The following is a 21952-nucleotide window of genomic DNA, read 5'->3' as shown; positions in this document are numbered from 1 at the left end:
CTGTACATTAAAAGATTCAGGACCATTTTTAGGTGTTATTTATAGGTTATTATGAATTGATTTCCTTTGTCTGGCCCACTTCAGACCAAATTGGGTCCCATGTGGCCTGTGGAGTCAAATGAGTTTGACACAACTGCTGGAATTACCAAGAGGCCTGCTGCATTACAACAACCCAATGATCTGCACAATGAAAGCTCTGCAGAAACAAAAGTCTTAACTCATCATCCAGGGTTTTAAACTTCTGCAGAAACAAAAGTCTTAACTCATCATCCAGGGTTTTAAAGTTCTGCAGAAACAAAAGTCTTAACTCATCATCCAGGGTTTTAAAGTTCTGCAGAAACAAAAGTCTTAACTCATCATCCAGGGTTTTAAAGTTCTGCAGAAACAAAAGTCTTAACTCATCATCCAGGGTTTTAAACTTCTGCAGAAACAAAAGTCTTAACTCATCATCCAGGGTTTTAAAGTTCTGCAGAAACAAAAGTCTAACTGATCATCCAGGGTTTTAAAGTTCTGCAGAAACAAAAGTCTTAACTCATCATCCAGGGTTTTAAAGTTCTGCAGAAACACAAGTCTAACTGATCATCCAGGGTTTTAAAGTTCTGCAGAAACAAAAGTCTTAACTCATCATCCAGGGTTTTAAACCTCTGCAGAAACAAAAGTCTAAGTGATCATCCAGGGTTTTAAAGTTCTGCAGAAACAAAAGTCTTAACTCATCATCCAGGGTTTTAAAGTTCTGCAGAAACAAAAGTCTTAACTCATCATCCAGGGTTTTAAAGTTCTGCAGAAACAAAAGTCTAACTGATCATCCAGGGTTTTAAAGTTCTGCAGAAACAAAAGTCTTAACTCATCATCCAGGGTTTTAAAGTTCTGCAGAAACACAAGTCTAACTGATCATCCAGGGTTTTAAAGTTCTGCAGAAACAAAAGTCTTAACTCATCATCCAGGGTTTTAAACCTCTGCAGAAACAAAAGTCTAAGTGATCATCCAGGGTTTTAAAGTTCTGCAGAAACAAAAGTCTAACTGATCATCCAGGGTTTTAAAGTTCTGCAGAAACAAAAGTCTTAACTCATCATCCAGGGTTTTAAAGTTCTGCAGAAACAAAAGTCTAACTGATCATCCAGGGTTTTAAAGTTCTGCAGAAACAAAAGTCTAACTGATCATCCAGGGTTTTAAAGTTCTGCAGAAACAAAAGTCTAACTGATCATCCAGGGTTTTAAAGTTCTGCAGAAACAAAAGTCTTAACTCATCATCCAGGGTTTTAAACTTCTGCAGAAACAAAAGTCTAAGTGATCATCCAGGGTTTTTCTCCTGCATAGAGGAATTTTTGACGTCCCCCAAAGAGGGTTTAGCCACCCCTAGTCTGACTCACTGGAAGCAAGCTGCAAGCATTTCAGTCAGAGCAGAAGGGAAATCCCTTTCCGCTCCCAGTGTGTTCGTCCGCTCTCAAATGCCTCCACCGCTGTGAAACAACAACAACGCTAGCTAGCGTTACTACACACTGAAAATGCCAGGTTTTGATGAAGATTTGGATTGTGCAATAAAGCAGGCCAGCCTGGTACTTTCGGTGGATGGTTGTAAAGATAACTGAGCTTTTTTTTCCTGATATACCAGAGTGAGAGTGACGGTACGTGCACATCATGAAACGCTCGGCGGCATGCCTCCTGTGAAAGCCGCTTTGACGCTGCATCTTGATGGGCTGTCTTGCTCTATTTCCGTGTCTGATTGGTCCATTTCAACCTCGCGCCCCCTGCCGCTGGAACCGCCCAGCGTTTCGCTGTCGCAGACTAGAGGCGCTGGGCGGTTCCAGCGGCAGGGGGCGCGAGGTTGAAATGGACCAATCAGACACGGAAATAGAGCAAGACAGCCTATCAAGATGCAGCGTCAAAGCGGCTTTCACAGGAGGCATGCCGCCGAACGTTTCATGGTGTGTACGAGGCGTAAGAGGAACCAGACTCTCCATCTCCATTCTGCGCTGTACCAGCGCAGAATGGAGATAGTCTGGCAAGCGAGACTAAGCCACCCCCCAAAGATATATTTGAGTTCAGGATAAACCTGAATCATTAATCCAAAAGTCAAATGTAGTCTACGCGCACGTCAGTAAGCATGTTTGTACATAGTCACCCCCAAACGGCCATTCTGAGCCAGGAAAAGCCCTGCCATCCCATCATATTTGATGCTTTTGAAGGAAAAGTTTTGTCTGGGAATATTCATGATGATATCAGAAGGACTGATCACTCTACCATGAGTAGAAAGGCCGAAAGGATAAAGACAGATGATCTGGAGACATGTATAGGTAAATCTGACAGCTGCTAGAGTGAGACAGAATGACCAACGGTAGTGTCCCTATCCACAAAGGTCAATGAATCAATGTGAAATATCGAGGAGAGCTATGAAATGTGAAGCAGGGCTGCTAAGGAGGCAGATCACAGTTAAAGCAACTGTTTTTCCATTTCAAAGGAAATCAATAAAATTCTTGATAAATGGAACAGTCAAGTATTCCCTCGGCATCTGGAATCACAATGTACGCCGGCCTAGGACCTTTACTTCGCTGTCTCGTTTATGCCGATCCCTTGTCATTCCTACTACTGTATATCAGTAAACATTTTAAGATCAGTCTCCTTTCAAAAACAGATACAAATTAAAAACAGTGAAATATATCTCCTTTGCCCTTTGCTCAATAAGCTCCGTACAGTACATAGGAGTACCCTCTGTGACACAGCTCTGGGTTAACAATCCAATCTGTAAATAATAATGCAGGGACTCAAAACAATAAATTAATTGAAACATCGTCTCAAAGAAATGCTGGGCTAAAGGAAATGTCTGCACTGCAAACTGCACCATAATTTGATTACACAATGAAAAACCTCACAGACATGCTCAATTGCATTGTAACTGATCTGCACTATATCTGTTTTTACTGGAAGATTGTGGAAGACAACATATTAGAGCACTATGTAATTGAGGAAGTCAGACTGATCAATATTGTTACTCTATATAAACGGATTGTTTATGGCCAGTCGTATAACTCTGTGTGTAGGCATTGCATCCGAAGAATAAACGCCCAGCGAGCAGATTAGGGTAAAATCATTAGTGAGGAAAGCAGTACTGCCCCCTCATGGAAATTAGACCAGTTTTCATAAAATGTCCCTTCAATGTGAGCAGTTTACAATGAGGTTATGATATAGATAGATAGATAGATAGATAGATAGATAGATAGATAGATAGATAGATAGATAGATAGATAGATCCTTTCCAAAAAACTTGAATATCATGGAAATACCATGGATGACCGTGGGCTTCAGCGGATTGTCAAGCAAAGACGATTCAAAGATTTGGCGGAGATTCAGAGGGAGTGGACTGAGGCTGGAGTCAGTCATAACTGAGAAGTAACTGCTGATTTTCTTCACACTATTCTAATTTCTTGAAATACTGTTTTGGGGGTTTTCTGGAGCTGTAGGCCAAAATTATGAAAAATGAAACAAATAATAAAGGCTAGAAATATTTCACTTTGTGTGTAATGAATCTATAATCTATGAAAATTCACTTTTTGAAAGGAATTATGGAAAAAAACTAACTTTTCCATGATATTCTATTTTTTTGGAAATCATCTGAGATATAGATATATGAGCAGTGATCTCTGTCAAAGCAAGACCACAGCTAATCCTGTTCCCTTTAAGGCAGGGCTGTCAAACATATGGCACGGGGGCCAGAAGCGACCTGGCAAAGGGTTCAATCCGGCCCACAGGATGACTTTGCAAAGTGTGAAAATTGCACTCCATTCGAATTTTTCAAGCTTGGGATTTATAATATGTAACAATATTGATCAGTCTATATATATATATATATATATATATAAATATATATAATCTATATACACACACACACACACACACACACACACACACACACACACACACACACACACACACACACACGTATACATGTATATAGATATAGATACTGTGTCTAATTACCAACTTCTACAGTACCTGTAGAAGTTGATGTCTGGGTAGTTGAAGTACTCAGTCTTCCTGGAGTTGCGTCGGGGGAAGGTGCAGAAGAAGGCGTTGGCGAGCAGGCATGCCACCTGCTCCTGAGACATGGTAATGGAGTGGTTCATCCCTCCCTTAAGGAGGGGTATCGGCTAGAGGGAGAACAGAGGTTTAACTGAGGAAGGTCAAAATAATTCATTTTGTCAATGTGCAAAACAAGATACTAAATTATGTTACATAAATGGACTAATTTAGCACCACTCTGGGCTTCTTGAATCAGCCATCATAATTACAATCAAGGTCCACCCATGCTCACAAAAAAAGCTACATGTTTATAAATGAACTTCGCATTGGTATAAGCACTTCTGTGATGACAACGTGGAGACATTGCTGCATTAAGGCAATAGAACAGCAGGGAAAATCTCTTATTTGCAGGGATACAGACAGGTTGCACTGCCATAACATTTCAAAAGGAAAATTAGGAAATTACCATTTGCAAATAACACAAAAACAATGACTGTACTCTGTTGGCAATCTAGGCAGTGGACAGCCAGAGTCTATCAGTTTGACGACTAATAAGACTCTGGGATAGACGGCAGCTATTTCGGGTTTTCCGGTGTAGAGTGGACGTCCGCACAAAGGCTCATATGCAGTTATCTTTTTATAGAGATTAGCCTAAATGTCATCTGGACCTAAAACACCTGTAAAATGTATCGATTGATCAACTCCAACTCCATTCCCACGTCAATCGGACTGTAAACAACGACCACGGTGTACAGAAGCAGAAGTCTTGGTGCGGGCATCCGCTCTATATACCAGCTCTATATTAGTATTATTATTATTAGACTGACAGACTCTGGGTTCCCAGATTGCTCTGTAGGTCACACTCACTTGAAGTTCTCCATTACTGACCAATACACCACATCATTTAGTTTGCAAACTCGTGACCAATTACCGAGATGGTAGTAGACGACGAGCATGTGGGGAACCCACATTTGATCTGCTATCATCTCTGTATATCCACATCAAAAACAGGCACAGGTTTCAATAGGCTCTGTGCAGCAGAAGCAGCATTTAAATCGATCTTAGGCAAGCTGCTCAATTTTCTCATTGTTGGCAAGTGACTTGACGGGCCCTGCACACCAACATGGGCGATGAGCGATGTACTCACTATCGCCCAGTTAGTCTCGCCGCCAGACCCATGAGAGTTCTTACGCTGATACACTACGTTACTGCATGCTGCAGATCTCTCTCTGGGTCTGGGACACTTTCCCTCAGCCGGCTGGTTATGGGAGGGAACCGTTCGCTTGGCCAGTCATATGCCAGTGATGGATTCAGTCCTCCCCAATCAGTAACGACTTTGCGATCAGACGACAAGGGAGGCGCAGCCCATTTTTCGAACAGCTCTCTCATCGGTGCTACGACCTGTCACTCATTCAATTTCAACCTGCCTTCGAAAACTAGCAGTGGCTGTGAAGTGGCACAGCCACAGACTCATTTATGTAGTATGCGGAGCGCAGCGATTCAATGTAATATTTGAGTCTGGGGAGAGACTATCGCCCAGTCAGCCCTGCCCCGCTGCTACAGCGTGGTTGGCTGCCTTGCTGTTTTTCCGTCTTCAATTGGTCGATTTCGAAATGGCACGTCCTTCCCTCGCTGCCGTCTGTCGCTTACCACCTTGCAAAGCATGCTGGGATACCTGGCGTTAGGACATCGCAAACAACAAGACAAGAGGAGGGGCCAAAATCAAAATAGACCAATTGAAGACGGAAATACAGCAAGGCAGCCAACCAAGCTGCAGCAGCGGGGCAGGGCTTGACAGGGCGAGTGCGAGTACATGCAAGTTGATCGCGTTTGGTGAGAAGGGGGTCTGAGACCGGGGGGGCAGAAATCAACTCTCAAGTTGCAACACAAAACATAACTTCCTGTTTCCACTCTAGTGACGACTGTTGTTTAACGTGATGGGCCACAACACTTAAATTGCCACATGCGTTATTCAACACCAATTTAAAAGCACAATTCTGCTGGCTTGAGTAAATAAAGTACTTGCGTTTGACTGTTCAAATGAATCAAAGCAGGGATAAGTGTTAACATGTAGGAGTGACGGCCCAACTTCAACTCACTTCCTGTCATTTTGTCACGTGGGTTTTTCCCATGGTTTTCCACAGACACCACACGCCCACTTAGGAGACTTTCGGCAGGTCTGAGTCAATGGTTGACCACGCCCATTTAGGAGACTTGCTGCTACCATTTGTTAGAATTGGCGGAGCCTGCAGTGACACATCTATAGTAATATAATATCTATGTCAAAACCTTCTTAATGAGACTGTTCCTGCTGCAGACACACTGTGTCCATCATCCACAGGTCAAAGCACCAGGTGACCAATAGGGCTATAAAACATCTGATAAGTGACCGTCAATAGCTAGACGCCTTGACCTCACCGATTTTTCACGACCATTTCTTAAGATCACATGTCATGTTGTGACCTTTGGGGTCAAGCTGCTGTGGTGATCTACTATGTGGAAGAGCAGTGAGTTAGTGTCTGTTGGCTAGTGAGGGCTGTTACCTTTGTACACAGCTCGGGTGCTCTCACTGCTAATTGCACCATGTCTGGCAGCAGGGAAGCAAACAGATGTGCAGTGGCATCAGGCTCCAGGACCTTGGAGAGAGGAAGACATGGTGGTTATGTTTGTTTTTCACCCGAAAACTCAGCTGTGACATTATTAGCCGTTTGGACTGATAGGTTGCGACAGATAAGACAGACTCAAACTAAACCGCTATGATCCATATCAAAATGTTTGGATTTCTACCATTTTGCCAAGGAACCTAAAGAAACAAATCAAAGGGATATAAAGTAAAACTGTAGCCAAAATAGAACATAAAAAGCCAATATACTTTGTTGTCTTATTGCCTAATTTAATTTGCCTGATTAATCATAGCTTATAAACAGTCCCACTCCAAGGATGCAAACAAACTAAGCAGCCCAAACATGATTTGCTATGCATGCAGGTATGAAACCGCTGGTGACAGATAACAGATTGTACAGTAGGCTGTTTCCTCATCTGGAACATTCAAAAAGGCCTTTGGAAGATATGGCTATGTATTAATAAAAGACGTGTGGCCTTAGCTGGGCAGTTCATCTATAATAATATCACAAGATCCAAATGTTAGTGTAACATACCAACCATCCATGACTCCACAATACTGCTGCCTAAGTGCAGTAGTTTACAATAGACAATATGTGCTAGCCTTATTTACAGCTGCATTGGCTACCAAATGTCACAATGATCAATCACAGAGCAATTTCATCAAGGTTGCACGGCCATGCCAGCTGATGAGACAGGCTTCCTGGAAGAGATGCAAATGAGCATGTGTGAGAGATTGAGAGGACAGTGTGTTCCCTGGACAAGGAGCCTTGACTGGCTATTTAGCCTAGGACATTCATATTATAGCAAAGGAGGCCTGACTAAACACTGTCATAAGTAATGACCTGGTCCACATCATAAAGCGCTCCTATGGGTGTAATGAATGGCGGCGGCTGACAGGGCGAGGTGGTGGATAGAGCTGAGGTAGCATAGCCCCTCGGCTCTTTAAATCAGCAGAAAACAGTGCATCAAATCAACTGAACTAACATTCGGTATGGCTTCAAACAGGTCTATACATCACACCAAACTGACGAAGTAATCAAGCAAGATGCAGGTGGAGGTGGGGGTGGGGGGTGGGTAACCAGAGCTCACATCCAGATTTACCACGATGCCTCGTCCTGTTCCTAGGTCTGAGCAATAAAGCAATCCGCCTGCCTGTCTGGATATGTGACCGTGTCAAAATGAAACACTCGCGTGTTCATAGCCATAAATACAGGGCCCGGCGGGGGCTAGAGAAAAGAGAAGCGAACAAATCTGATGCTGTCCGTCACTGGCTTTTCCACTATTCATAAGCACTGTCTGCTGAGATGAATATTCAGTGGAGGTGCTTGCCCTGTCATTTTATGTCATTCATGCCTACTTTTCTCTGACACTCAAAATCACCCTATTGTCACGTCTCCACTCCGCTCTGACGTCTCCAAGGGGGGGAAACAACAACAAACCAAAAACAGGGTGAAAAGTGGGTTACACTACGTTTTTTTGTTAACATTGCGTTTATGTGGGTTATTGTTGACAGCTTTGTACCTACCGATGCTTCAAATTAATAGCCCTAACGTTTCCATCAATGCGTTTCCCAAGTGAACATAACCCATGTAGGACTAGGATCTTTAGCTGTGACCGGCAGCTCTATAAGTCACTCTGTCGGTTGGTCGGTCGCTCCACAAAACGTTCACCACCCTTTAGCGGGTACAGGTTTCGCCCTGGGAGGCTGAAATTTGGCATGGAGGTCAAGTAAGTGTGTGTTGTATTCATGCCAATTGGCTACAAAGGGGCGGTGGGGGGGTTTAAAATGCAGAGTGGCAGAGGTAGAGTATGGTGGGCTGCCCCTGCCACCCTGCATCATCATCATCATCATAAAACTGCCAAAGTGGGCTCTGTCTGCCTGTCACATTTTTGGTCCCACATTTTGAGATTACATAAACATCAGTGATGGTCACTCGAGCAATTGTGATGTCACTGATGATGTCACAATGTCTATGACATCATCAGTGATGTCACTCAAGCAATCATGATGTCATCATGTCTATGACATCATCAGTGATGTCACTCGAGCCCTCGATGTCATCAGTGATGGTCACTCTGTTTTGTGTTACAATTGTGATGTCATCAGTGAGTGATGTCATCAGCTGCTGCCGAGCTGCGGGCAAGGCACAGTGGCCGATCAGCGTATGCGATTGCAAGCCCACGCAGCAGGCGAGCTCAGGAATCGAGCGCGCGTAGCTTGCGAGATTTCTAGTTTTGGAAATTTGCATATATGTGGTTGCAGCTATTACGAATTTGCGCTTGTCTTCTATCCATTTTTGTCAACGCTATATCCTGTGGGCCATATCAACTGCTTTCTATCAGTTTATTTCAGCTAAAATGAACTGTCACTGGCCCTTCAGTATATTAGGTTGTTAAAGCACAGATCCATTACTCAGCCAAGCTCTAAATAAATGTGGGAGAGCCAGGAGCACTAAACCATGTGTGTCCATTCTACAATGATATAGAGCATAAATAAAACAAGTCTCCACCTTGTGTGAGCTACACTGACATTTACAGGCCTTTAAAAAGTTCAGGTGTCTAAGATAACATGAAGTACACCCAAGGGTTTCACAATTTTTTACTGAACAACCATTCATTCATGATACTGACTGAAGAGTTAAAATCAATAGATTAATTGGTTCTGATGACAGCACCATCTGCACTTTGCCCCACTCAACACTTTAATCTATTTAGTTCATATACAAATATAATAATGAAGAGCACATTTTTTAAGCCATGATGCGGCACTCTGACTCAACTCTAAATCATACTCTGATTCTGATATATTTGATAGCATACTTAAGATTTAGCAGATTGATAGATAAGAGTAAAATTTGGTCATTTTGGAAGATTTCATGTAATCCAAATCCTACAGCCGCATCAAGAGCAGCGCAATTAAACTTAAAGCCTCTCTACATGTTATGGTTTTGTCCCACTAGAATTCCCACTCTTAACATGATTTATGACATACATACTGCATGCAGTCGATTCGACGGCATAATGCATTCTCTGGGAATGTAATGTCACACATTTTCATTTCTGACAAGCTACTAAACGTGACCTTTTGGCAGAAGATTAAATTACTTCTCTTGACTCCCACTTTCCCTCTGAAGGGCTGCAACATTCTCAAACATGAAACCCATTACCATTCTTGTGCAAAATGACAGGGAAACATTTGACATTCTGGCATCCAAGGAAAAGGGGATACATGTATCTTTTGCTGAGATGTGCGATATCAACAAAAAAGCATGTAGTTGCTATGCCGACGATACAATGCAACACAGAGGGAGCCAATGAGACCTTTGGAGAGTGCACTCCCTCACCAGAATGAGAATAAAGCCTGCCATTTGTTTCCTCTGGAAGATTTTCTATATAAAACGCTCATGTCGGAACACGGCCCGTCGCTCAAAACGGAATACTCCCAGCACTTCACGAGTCAGATAGTGGTACTGCACTCCCTGATTCTCTACACGGGACGGGAAAACGCAAGCGCCCATCGAGACGACACATGATGGATGGCCTCCAGACGAAGCAGGTGCAGAGACTGGCAACCGAGCCATGACCAATGAACCAACACTGCTCTGGCCATCCTGACGCAACTTGGGTCAATGTTTCCCTTGGCTCGTAAATAAAATGACTTACCAATAGCTGGGGACTGTAAATCATCCTTTGAACAGGACATGAACAACAAATAGAACCTTGATAATCTGAACGAGAAATCCAAACTGGCCAGAGGTCCAGACACAAAGAAGAGTAAATAAAATAACAAACATTCTATTATAATTATCTTCAAATTTATATGCAAGATGCAATATATCAAGTATTTTTAAACACCATTTTATTTTTTACCATCCAAGTGTTGCTAAAAGATTTTGGTAGAATGTTTAATATTTGTGTTTTACCAATATACCTATCTAGGGTCATCCATCTAAATCTCTCCCTAAATTCCTACCTTAGGAGAGATCGGAAGGCCAATTTTTTTAGATCTCGCAGCAGAAGGGAGCTTTTCCTCAGATTTTGGAATTGGAATTCATTGAATTCATTAATCATGACTTGGATAAAGAATAAATGCCAAAGTGCACAATGGTGTGAATGGTTACATGAGTACAAGAAAATGCATTTGCCAAACCTTGAGAGCTCCTAAACGAAAATAAAGTGGCCAGCACACACTAACCCTCAACATATGGAGAAAAAGAGTGTGGTCTTTCTCAAATTATTCATTTTTGATCAACACTGATCCAGTATTCGTCTTGGTCCTGTTTGTCACATCTACCATTCCCTCCAGTCCTTTTCTCAAGCATGTTTGTTAAATCACTAGTGATGATTATGTACGATTCAAAGAGTTTAACTTATGCGCAATTACTTTAGGTTTCAGTCCAAAATAATCCAATCAAAACTGCCAGAGCTAGGATTGTCATTTTAATTATTAAGTAGGTGAATTTGGTTGTTATTCTTGATGGCTCCATCATAGGCTCATATACTTATAATTAATCCATGTCTGTTTTCTTGTCAAAGTCACACAAACATTAGCAAAATTGAGCCACAATGAATGCTAAATAAATGGGGAAAATATGAGCTATCTCGATATATTTCCTTTACCAATTTTCAATCCTCATTTTGCATAAAACAATTTACTGTTTAAGTTGCAACAATATAAGATGAGTTAAGGTGTTTGACCTGGAATTATGACACATGGGTTCCCCTATGACTCCCATACATTTAACAGCAATGGTGGCTAAGTTCTGAACTTTGAGCCATCAAGATTGCTCCAAAAATATGGGCCTACTATATAGATTGATGCATACTTCAATTAAGACATATGTCAAGCTAAATCTAACTCCGTGTCAATGAGGAATCTGCATCACTGTGCCTGCCATAAGCTGCAGACAATATTATCATCACTAACTAATGAGCCATCTGCGCTGTGCTTGAACCAAGTTCTGGGAGAAGCACCAAGACTGGTTTATGACACCTTCTGTTGGGCAATCAAGTGTAGTGATTGGAGAATTAATGTTTCATTAGTCTACAAGTCTACATCATCAACTTGTGTGGTCGTTTGTCTACATGCCTGCATGCATGTGTTCATTAAATTGGTCTTTCTTAGAGAGAACATTTTGACAACAAAAGAGACTTACTTACAATTGAAATAGTAATAGTAGATATGTATATTGTTTACCTTAGTACAGTACAAATGTAATGCTGTGAAGTCCCATTTCTTGGCATGTGCAGCGCTGTATTTCAGTACTATGTTCTGCAACAAAGCACATACCAGTACATGATCATATTTCAGTGACATGCAAAGGAAATCTGAATTGCCCTTTTAACTCATAAATGCTATTTATATATCGTAAAACAATTTCAGTTTGTGAAAATATCAAGATTATGAATTATTCAGGGGGACTGTGTGCTTCTTGTAGTTTCTGGGATCATGACGCCATCTTGTGGCATAGTCTTGTAACAACAAGCACAATTCAATGTCTATATTTTACTGAAACATGAAAATGAAGTTCTATAACTTTAATTTACAAGGCAAGAGATATCAAACTTGCCTTCAAATCATGTGAGCTTGTAAGTTTCTTGGTCAAAGTTTCCTTGATTAACTCCCACCGGCTCTCATTCTGCAGCTCCTCTGTTTCCTGTAAAAGCACCGTATCGCCCTGATCAGTAACAAGGTTTAGAGGCACAACAAATATCAAAATCTTCATAATTAGCTTTTTTCTTTTTCTTCATAGTAGAAATGTTACTTTTGCTCTGAACTGATCATTACCTCATTTACAACTGGAAACAAGTTCATCCCTGAACAGGGCATCTTGACATGGACATCATCCCAGGCATCCATAAACTTGGTAGGATATGGAACAGGAACCGTATCGTTCTGAAGAAGGTCTGTCTGTCAATGTGAGTAATCAGAGAAAACAAAAGGCATTAGTAAATACAAAACCTGTGCGTGAAATACAAAGCCCTGTTAACAAAAAGATTGAATTGTGAGAAACTCAAAGAATATCCATATTAAAGGAACAACCCGTCAAATCAGATCAATTGAAAGTGAAGATTCATAAAGAGTAACACGTGTGAAGAGTTAATGTGTTGGCATCTATTACTACACAGACACTGGGGCGTAATTAGGGAGTCTGTGAGCAGAGCAATCAAAATCTACTACAAGAAAGGCCTCATTCAATACAGTCAACACAGGTCAACACAATGTATGTCTCATCATCACTCCTATTTTTTATCTTTTTTATCTTTTTATCTTTTGTTTGGGTTACTTCCACTCCTCACAGCGAACTTGTCTAATATCTGCTGATAATATAATACCAGACAAGATTTAGCCACACACCGCTGACTCCATGGAGGTGATTCATCACTGAGGCCATTTACACCTGGCGTTAACATGCGTTTTCTGTGATCAGATTGCAATCAGATTGTGTTTTATCACTTGAAAGTACAGGTGTAAACGCCCCCAAAACGCATTGAAGAAGGATTGCAATCTGATCGGCCAAACCACCTCCGGAGGTGGTCAGGGATGCATTGTGTACACATTGAACACAAGTGTAAATGCAATGTGTCCTCTCAATCTGGATACAGCAACTGTATGCGGATTGAGAGAACAACCATTTCTGCAATCTGATTGCAATCAGATTGCAGAAGATGCATGTTAAAGCCAGGTGTAAATGGAATTAGGCTGAAGTGATAAAATACAATCTGATTGCAATCTGATGGCAGAAAACGCATGTTAACGCCAGGTGTAAATGGCCTCATAGTGACCAAGTCGCATCACATTTTGCCTCTTGTGAAACCACGGCCTTGCCAGCTGCAGATCTTTATATTGCGTAACATTTAGCAGAACAACTTTATCTTCAGTGTTTGGTGAAGTATGGCTCAATCAAAACCACCAAAGCCAAATTATTAAAACTCCAGATGATATTCCAGATGATAAGAGTATTATTGTGATATGTCTTTTTTAATCAGTGTCTTTCGCATGGGAAACAACGGTAAACCTGAACCTGAGCTGATATTTCATGACCAATCACTTTTGTCTGGTTAAAAAACTTGCAAAACAACGATAAAAGTGATTTAGTGGCTCTGTAGTCTGTTACTGCACAAAAAGTTCTATGGCATATCTTTGGTGGACGATCATCTCACAAAATATTTCCCTCTTGATGAAAAACCTATGAGGTATTTATGCAAGATTCTAAATTGGTGACCCAAGGATCATTTACCACAGTAGAGACCAGATGAAGATTACGAGATTCAACGTATCAAAACCATGCACATTATATATATACTGTATATATATATATATATAAAAAAAAACTAAAACGAGTGAGGCTTAATCCACTGAAACACTATGAAGACGGAGGAAAAAATGCTCAAACCCTTATCAACACTGTGTGCTGGCCAGTAACATCTCTTAGCCGTGGCAGTGGTTGACCACATTCAGGCATCCTCCTCAGCTCGCTGATTGGGGTTCCCAGCCACGTGACTGGCTTGACATCGGATGGAGCGCTTCCCTTGTCCCCATCTCTTAAAGGTAAGCCTGGGGACGAGGTTCCCGAAAAGAAGTCTGTTATTTTTGGGGGTTTGGCAGAGCCCTTTGAGCCTCCTGAGCATCTCTCCCATTCTGTTTTCTCTGATCCACCGTCACCTCTGATCACCGGCGGCTGCGTAAGCCCGCTGCCTGCACAATCCTTGGAAGCTGGTGAGACTGGGTCATCTTCCTCCTGGTCTTGTGGTGTCAATGGTTGGGTTTCTTCATCCAGGTCGATGACAACAGGTTCCTCAGCGTCAGCGACATGGTAGGCGTGGTCCTGGTTCTCCACGTCCTGAGACTGAGCTGAAATGCCTTGAATGCCACTTGCATCAGTCATTTCTACATCCTCTTGAGCTGGGCACACCTCAGCCGTGTTTATGTTTTTTTGGGGCTTCACCAGCCAGCGATCAAGAGTGCTTCTGAACTTCTGTTGCTGTCTGGGGCCGAGTCTGGGATGTGAAACCTTCGTCTTGACGCCTCGCAATCCACCAGCTCCAGTCTTTGGTCGCATATCCATCTTCTTCTCTTTATTTTCCCTCTTTTCTTGATCCATTGTCACATTATCTATGCTCAGAGTACATAAACGTGGGCCTGAAGGACAGAAATTAATTTGTGTTTAGACAGGGGAATACTCAAAGACAAAACAAAGCCAGTATCTTCAAATAGGGAGGAAGACTTATGACCAAAAAGACATAAAAGATCCAGTTCCAGGCATTCAAGGAGGTTTGAAAAATGTAAAAAAAGAAAAAGAGAGAAAACTTTAATTGAATGGGCTAGAGTCATTAAAATATACCAATGCATGTCGACTTGCACCTTCTTCAGGGTGTAGTGACACAGATTCAATCAGAGTAATTATAGTTGCATTCACCACACAATAAACAAAGTTAACAAACAGGCTGGAGTCCGTTTATTGTGTGATGCCCCTAGAGACCCCAGAAAATGTTCTCTCACCTGTAGGCCTTTTACATTTATCAAACCTCCTTGAGTGTCTGGACCTGGATTTTTTTATGCCTTTTGGTCATAAGTGTTCCTCTCTATTCAAATAACATTCCCTTCCAAAAGCACTGGTGGTTTGAGGGACACCAGCAGCGCTCACTGCCAACCCTCTCTCTTACATATAAAGCCCGGAACATCTTTCTGTCAGGTCAACTAGACATAACACCATGCAGTAAAAAAAAAACATCTTACCACAACTGTTACCTTTGAGAGATGATGATGGGGATACCTGGGCACCAGTTTCAACCCTCAGTCTCTTTCTAATAGGCTCAAAGTCTGTCAGTAGTGCAGTCATTCTACACGAGGAGAAAGCAACATGTGAGGCCATTTATACCATGTTTACAGAGACAGAGAAAGAATGCTGGATCTTGGAAGTCCCTCAGTGCATACTCACAATGCTTGGTTTTGAATTGTCCATAATTGTTTCGTTGGCAGTCCTTTCTTCAGCAGGCGAACGAATCTCAAAATACGATCTGCAGCCATACATGACACAATCTACTTGAAGAAAGCACACATCAGTGCTTTATTTAGGGGTGTAACTACCTGAGTAGTTAACGTTAGCTATATCATGACATGATGTAGGAATCGGCTAACGGGATATAGTGTAAAAGTAGTACTGACTTTTGTTTTCTCTGAAGTTGTAGTTTGCTCTCACTTTGCAGTGACTTTAGTTCTTGTTAATCAGGGACGCACTGCAGAGACCTCATTCCGTTGACTGGCAACAATGCCAACTAGCTAACGTTAGCCAATACATGCTAGCTGGCTTAGTTTGAAATACTTCGGCCTGTAAAACCTAAACAAAGAGCGTAAAACACTTAACGCTATGCAAGTACTGTGCAGTGTGACAATTTTCTGATAGCATGAGCTCCAACCCACAGTATTCCAAAGGGTGGTGGTCTTTTTGGAGGAAGCGATGTTGACATCTGACAGCTAAACTGGCACCAGGTTGTGTTAGCGAAAGCGAATAATATAAGAGCTAGCGAATATAAGAAGTTCCGGTGAGGTTTTTCAAAGTAAAAGAACGATTCTGCACAATTATAGAGCAGACAGGGGCGATTGAAAAATGATTATTTTCCACATTAAACTAATAAACTAAGCATTTAGATGAAGTTATACAATACAAATGATGTTTCTGTATGACAATAACTGTTTCAATAACATTGAGAACGTTCTTCTCAGTATCTTAATAGATAAAAGCTGTTCACTGAAGTACATAGCATTTACAAATTGGACACTGGACAGGTTTGTGTTCAAAGTGGGAGCTTGCCAAACATATGCACACACTCGGGTAGACCCCCTCTATCACATCACACTCTCAGCTAACCTCGGGAGGAGTAAAACAAACATGGCAGGCCATCAACCCACCCAGAGGTCACTCATATTGACATTTTTGTACAAATATTGGATACTGTACACCCCTGTGTCGAAAGTGGCAGCACAAACGATATATGCACACGCTCAGGAAGACCTCCTCTATCACATCACAGTCAGCTAACCTCGAGAGGAGTAAAAAAAACGTGGTAGGCCGTCAAACCCACCGAGGTCACTCATATTGACATTTTTGTACAAATATTGGACACTGTACACCCCTTTAAGTGCAGTAAAGAACTCATCAGGAGCTTTCTTTATTTTTTCCAAATATCTTTTATTGAATTTTCTTATGTACAAACAAGTAAACATAAGACATAGATAGACCAGGCAGTGCCAGAGGGGAAGGCTATAGTAGGCAGTCAATCAATAAGACTAAACACATGACTTTTGTTATTACTCTGAGACCATATTTTTTCGTGTGTGTACAAAGAAAATCAATGAAATCAGCATTTACGATGATTTCACAAATAAATTAGAAAAAAGCTTTCACAAATCTGGAAAAGGCTTTAAAATGGCATGTAGGCCCTAAATAACCCAGTCAACATTTGATGAGTACAGTAGCCTAGTTTGTGAGCTAGACTATAACTTTTCTGGTGTGTGTAGAGAAAAAACTGTGAAATCAGCCTCCCCTCAACTGGATGAGAGAGAAACGGACAGGTAAACCTGTTTGACAACATTCACAAATCATGCTGTCAGACTGCAAGTACTAAAAGGAATACAGTAGTTCACTTTTTTTAACGCTAACCCATGTGTGATTAATAATTTAACGTTACAGTTCTCCACAGTTGTTCCACCTTATACATACACAGAAGAAACAGAGATGTCGTACTTTTAGTAGTCAACAAGTGTCATCCTTCAAAAGAAGTTAACTTCAAAAGAAACAGAACACAGGTCAGTAGAGCCTATTGAACAACAAATATATATATATATATATAAACTTTTTTGCCCAGTGCACCAGAAAGGGAAATAAAACCCACTTTGTGAGTTCTTCACTCCATCTCTATCATGTCAGAATCTGTTGTTTGATTCTAGATCCATCAACAGCCCCCAGAAGCCTTTGGCTTTCTCTGGGGTCTCTGTATTGGACTCAGCTGGGAACTTCTCTACGCTGGTCTCAATCCCTGAGATGCACGCAGCAGAGCTGCTACTGTCCGGGGACCAAAAGCTGACAGGGGTGATGTAACCCCCCACAGATGTACTGGCTATGGCCTTCCTGTTAAGGTTTGTTAGAGAGTCTGGTTGGAGGCTGGATGCCCTGTTTAGATCATGAAGCTCCTTGAGAGGTGTTGGACTTTCTTGTTTGTTGCGATTACTGAGAGGCTGACTGTTTTCATCCTGGAAAGTGACCTTACGCCTCCGTGGCAGCCCCAGAGGTCTCTTTCCGCGCCTCTTGCGAGTGGTTCGGCGCTTTCCTGTGATGCAGCTGCCCCGGGGATCCTGAGAAGCAACTTCAACCTGGCTGCATTCAAGTGTGCGTGATGCAAGCTCCCTGCCTTCGAGCTCGTTGTTCTGCTGGATGTTGGAGGATGGCTGTACCAACCAGATCTGGACTGCACTGTTGGAGGATGGTTGTACCAACCCTGGCGAGGTCTGGACTGCACTATTGGAGAATGGTTGTACCAACCCTGGAGAGGTCTGGACTGCACTATTGGAGGATGGTTGTACCAACCCTGGAGAGGTCTGGACTGCACTATTGGAGGATGGTTGTACCAACCCTGGAGAGGTCTGGACTGCACTGTTGGAGGATGGTTGTACCAACCCTGGAGAGGTCTGGACTGCACTGTTGGAGGATGGTTGTACGAACCCTGGCGAGGTCTGGACTGCACTGTTGGATGATGGTTGTACCAACCCTGGTGAGGTCTGGACTGCACTGTCTGATACGCTCGCAGGGCTAGGTTTGGTTGAATGTGTTGAGACTAAGGTGTTGAGCAGGTCCAGGGCCACGTCCACCTTCCTGTTTAAGGTATGCACCTGAGAACCAAGTTCTGTGGTGGTCACTCCAGCCTGGAAAAAATATAATCATCAGAAACATTAGCTATCAAAATCAAATAGATTTCCCCAAGCTGAAGCTACAATTATGATAAGCTACATGCTATTCACCTTGTGTACCGTTTCATCCATTTTGGTCAGCATTTCTCTCTGGGAGCTCACTTTATTCATCATACTCTCAAACTGCTGTGAAATGGCACTCTGATGACTGGCAAGATTTTGTTGCACTGTGATAAACGAATAAAAGCATAGAAGTGTGCATATAAACCGACCTGAAAAAGTCTTCAATTCATGCCTCTGAAATCAACAATTTTAAAACAAAATGAATGAAAGAACAATTTCACTATAAATTTCATTGGAGGAGCAACCAATGTGCATCACTGGCTAAGAGCACCATCTACTGGTGATGAGAAGTGTGTGTTCGCTATCTGCCTTTTCATGCACAGGTATTGCTGGTACATGCATTAACCATGCATACCTATGCAGAAAGCAACATACTTACATGCAGTTGCAAAATCATTAAATCCCTCTAGAATGGTTTTGCATTTGGCAGTATTACTCTCTGTGCCAATAATGGACTCTTGTACCTGAAAGATTGTAGGATTTTCATTTTAAATGTAAACAAATAGGAGTTAGCCTATATCATAGAAAATGCAGACAAAATGAGAGCTTTGATCACTTACATTGTTGAGCATTTCTCTAAAATGTAGAGATTCCTTCCTTAAAACATCACTGATAAAGCAAACAAGACAAGCAAACAAGATTGTAAGAATTTCAAAAAGATACGTTTTTTTAATCGCTCGACTCAAGACTTCATTTCAAGACATTTCAAATCTGTTCTTCTGAAGTATAGTATATTGATAGTATTCATGACAGAGAAAAGCACCTTTCACTTTTTTCTTTTGCCCTTTTCTTGTCCTCTTCAAACTTATCCAGCATGCCAATAGCCTGTCGTACATTGGTTTTATCCTTCCCTTCTCCACCAAACAGGAAAGGTTTAGTGTGGTAATTAGTTGAAAACTTTGGTTCACTTCCCTAGAAAGTGACAAAATACTGAGATTAGATAGGTTAAGGAGTAGTACAGGTACAAGTCATTATTGGTTTTCAAATACATAATATGTGCGGTTACTAAAAATGTATGGAGTCATGGTACTATAAGGTGTGTTGTTGGATAAAGGCTTCCATCAAATAGCATACTATCCACCAAATGGCATACAGTTCATGCAAAGAAACAGGTGCACAAAGTGCCATCATGGCATCCTCCTGCATGACGCATTTGGTCTTCAAGGATTATCGGCCCTTTTCACAACAACCGTTTTGATGTGGTAAAGTAGTAAGTAAGTAAAGCATGATAACCAATAGCATTAATGAGGACCCTGGCACTGACACACCTAAATGGAATGGAACCATCACTAATATTATTGGTTACACCTGCTTTACTTCCTGCTTTACCAAAAGTGGTGAAAAGGGTCATACTACGGATGTCCATGGTTTGTGTCATAACTTTATTCATGGAATGAAAAATAGTAATGGAAATAGAGCACATTCTATGGCCCACAATCTATAGGTGCATAAGCACCTGGTCAATGCCATAACACTGCTCAATGGCTGTGGTTGCTGTTGTTTAAACATCTGTGATTTATGTTTGCTGTTTGATGATAAAAGTATGGTGTTTGCATGCAAAGGCAAGGAGATATTGTTTGGTGGCATCATCAATACTGAATTGCATTATTTTCATCATAATAACATGTTAAGTGCTTTCACTGAAATGGTGTATACTGTTGTGTAAATAATTAGATTTACGTAGTTATGGTAGAAAGTGATTCTGGTTCTGAATACAAAAAGTCACTAAATGAATATTAATATAAAGGAAATCATGCAGCTAGAGAATGGTGCTGCCTGTTTGATGGCCCTACAGATTTGATAGCGGAGCCTGTGTGGCAACGATTTGTTGTTTAGTATTCAATTTGACTTTATTTAGGACACAGCTCAGCTCCATATTGTACAATAAAATACAGTTAATACACAGTAAAAAGATATAGAAAAGAACAGATAGCACAATAGAGACAACACAAGACAATCCACAATGGTCAAACTTTTACATATAGGCTAAGACACCAGTATGTGATTCCACAGTCTGGATGAAAACCTGACAGAGCTCAAAACAAGGTTGGTTAAAGCTATTCTTTTAACATCTGAATTAGGCTTCTGTATGAATGTTCACCCTGGGTTAGGGCACAAACAAATTATTGCTACATCAAACCCTGTGTACATGCTCCGTTTCCCATCCACACCTGCTTTTGACACTGAACATAACTAAGGCGAATCAGTGGAGCTGCCATCTTCAAGCACCTGGTTATATGTTATAATCCATCAACAACAATTACTTGATTAATAGAGTCTGAGATAAATACCTCTGAGCTTGTTGTTGACTGGGAAAACATGTCCTGAGACATGCTCTGAGAGTTGTCAGGCCAAAAGTGGGAGCCAAACTGTGAGTCTGTTATGCTAGTCACATTCCTGTTGGTGGTTTTGGTCCCACTAGGTTTGGTAAATAAACAACATACCGGTACACATGCAGATTTTTGCACAAGACAACACATAAAAGAAAATGGTAACACTGCTCAATGTAAACTAACGCTACGTCACAGGTTGCGGGCTAGCCGTCCTTTTGGCGTTTCTGAACGTCAGCATGGTGCGCGCGCGCGGCACAGATGGAGTAAACTTGCATAATTTGGTGAGAGATAAATATCAGTCATGTCACGTTACCTGCTTCCAGCTGGGATGCTCAATATCCCCTTTATGTTCCACTGGTTAGGAATCATTTTGGTAGCTGTTCTGTTTGCAAAATAAAACGTTATGTTAGTTCAAATGATACTGTTATGATAGGCTATTTTTACATTAGCGTTAGGTACTAGCTACTCCTGGAGCCAACTTTTAACTTACAGGTAACGCTAGTCACCTTTTGCTAGTTAACACTAGATTAGCTTCAGATAAATGTTGTTTACAAAAGTATGTTTACCAAAACACAAAACACTTCCGTGCTCTTCTTCTTTACCGTTTTATGGTGCTAGGTGCATTACCGCCACCAACTGGACAGGAGTGTGGAACAGGCGCTTATGAAACAATGGGGTCTGCAGGCCCATGGGCCCCTGGTGGTCACCATGGTGACCACCAGGGGCCCATGGGCCCGGTGCACTAATTGGGTTTAAGAAGAGGACAGGCAACATTTGATCATTATTTATGACTCTAGTTCATTTGCATTTCACCTCAGACAGGACAGGACACTGCTTTCAAGTCTGAAATTTACCTAGATTTGCTAGAAAGATGAACATTTCAGCTTTTCGCCAACTAGGGCGCTTAGATGATGTCACTAGGTTGACTGCACAGTACAGTAGTAAGG

General features: G+C 41.6%; 2 protein-coding genes across 7 annotated transcripts in view; both read right to left on the bottom strand.

The window, feature by feature from the left end:
- The window catches only part of LOC310774603 (poly(ADP-ribose) glycohydrolase), a 36785-nt gene extending 20644 nt beyond the window's left edge, over positions 1-16141 (bottom strand). The window contains exons 1-10 of one of the 5 annotated variants that reach the window (XM_083634693.1): positions 16066-16141; positions 15811-15982; positions 15584-15684; positions 15382-15485; positions 14039-14784; positions 12430-12552; positions 12212-12298; positions 11839-11913; positions 6560-6652; positions 3990-4144 (exon numbers count right to left, since the gene is read on the bottom strand). In XM_083634693.1, the coding sequence (XP_083490819.1) occupies positions 3990-4144; positions 6560-6652; positions 11839-11913; positions 12212-12298; positions 12430-12552; positions 14039-14784; positions 15382-15485; positions 15584-15672 (1472 nt within the window). In that variant the 5' untranslated portion in view covers positions 15673-15684; positions 15811-15982; positions 16066-16141. Of the gene's footprint in view, positions 1-3989; positions 4145-6559; positions 6653-11838; positions 11914-12211; positions 12299-12429; positions 12553-14038; positions 14785-15381; positions 15486-15583 lie in introns of all 5 variants that reach the window. The other 4 variants (XR_014552605.1, XM_083634694.1, XM_083634695.1 and 1 more) reach the window with 4 other exon arrangements.
- An 840-nt stretch (positions 16142-16981) lies between these two features.
- Positions 16982-19276, bottom strand: LOC310775130 (uncharacterized protein). 2 transcript variants are annotated; one of them, XM_083635222.1, is made up of 4 exons: positions 19233-19276; positions 19052-19136; positions 18661-18776; positions 16982-18564 (listed from the first exon to the last, which is right to left on the bottom strand). In XM_083635222.1, exons 1-4 carry the CDS (start codon positions 19242-19244, stop codon positions 17569-17571), a joined length of 1209 nt encoding a protein of 402 aa, XP_083491348.1. In that variant the 5' UTR covers positions 19245-19276; the 3' UTR covers positions 16982-17568. The 2 variants fall into 2 exon arrangements, with proteins under 2 accessions (XP_083491348.1, XP_083491349.1); XM_083635223.1 differs by having other exon boundaries at positions 18670-18776.
- Between the last annotated feature and the right edge of the window lie 2676 nt (positions 19277-21952).

The sequence above is a fragment of the Poromitra crassiceps genome, assembly GCF_964638095.1.
Source record: "Poromitra crassiceps genome assembly, chromosome: 4".
NCBI lineage: Eukaryota > Metazoa > Chordata > Actinopteri > Beryciformes > Melamphaidae > Poromitra > Poromitra crassiceps.
This window is presented reverse-complemented; position numbering and strand designations above follow the sequence as displayed.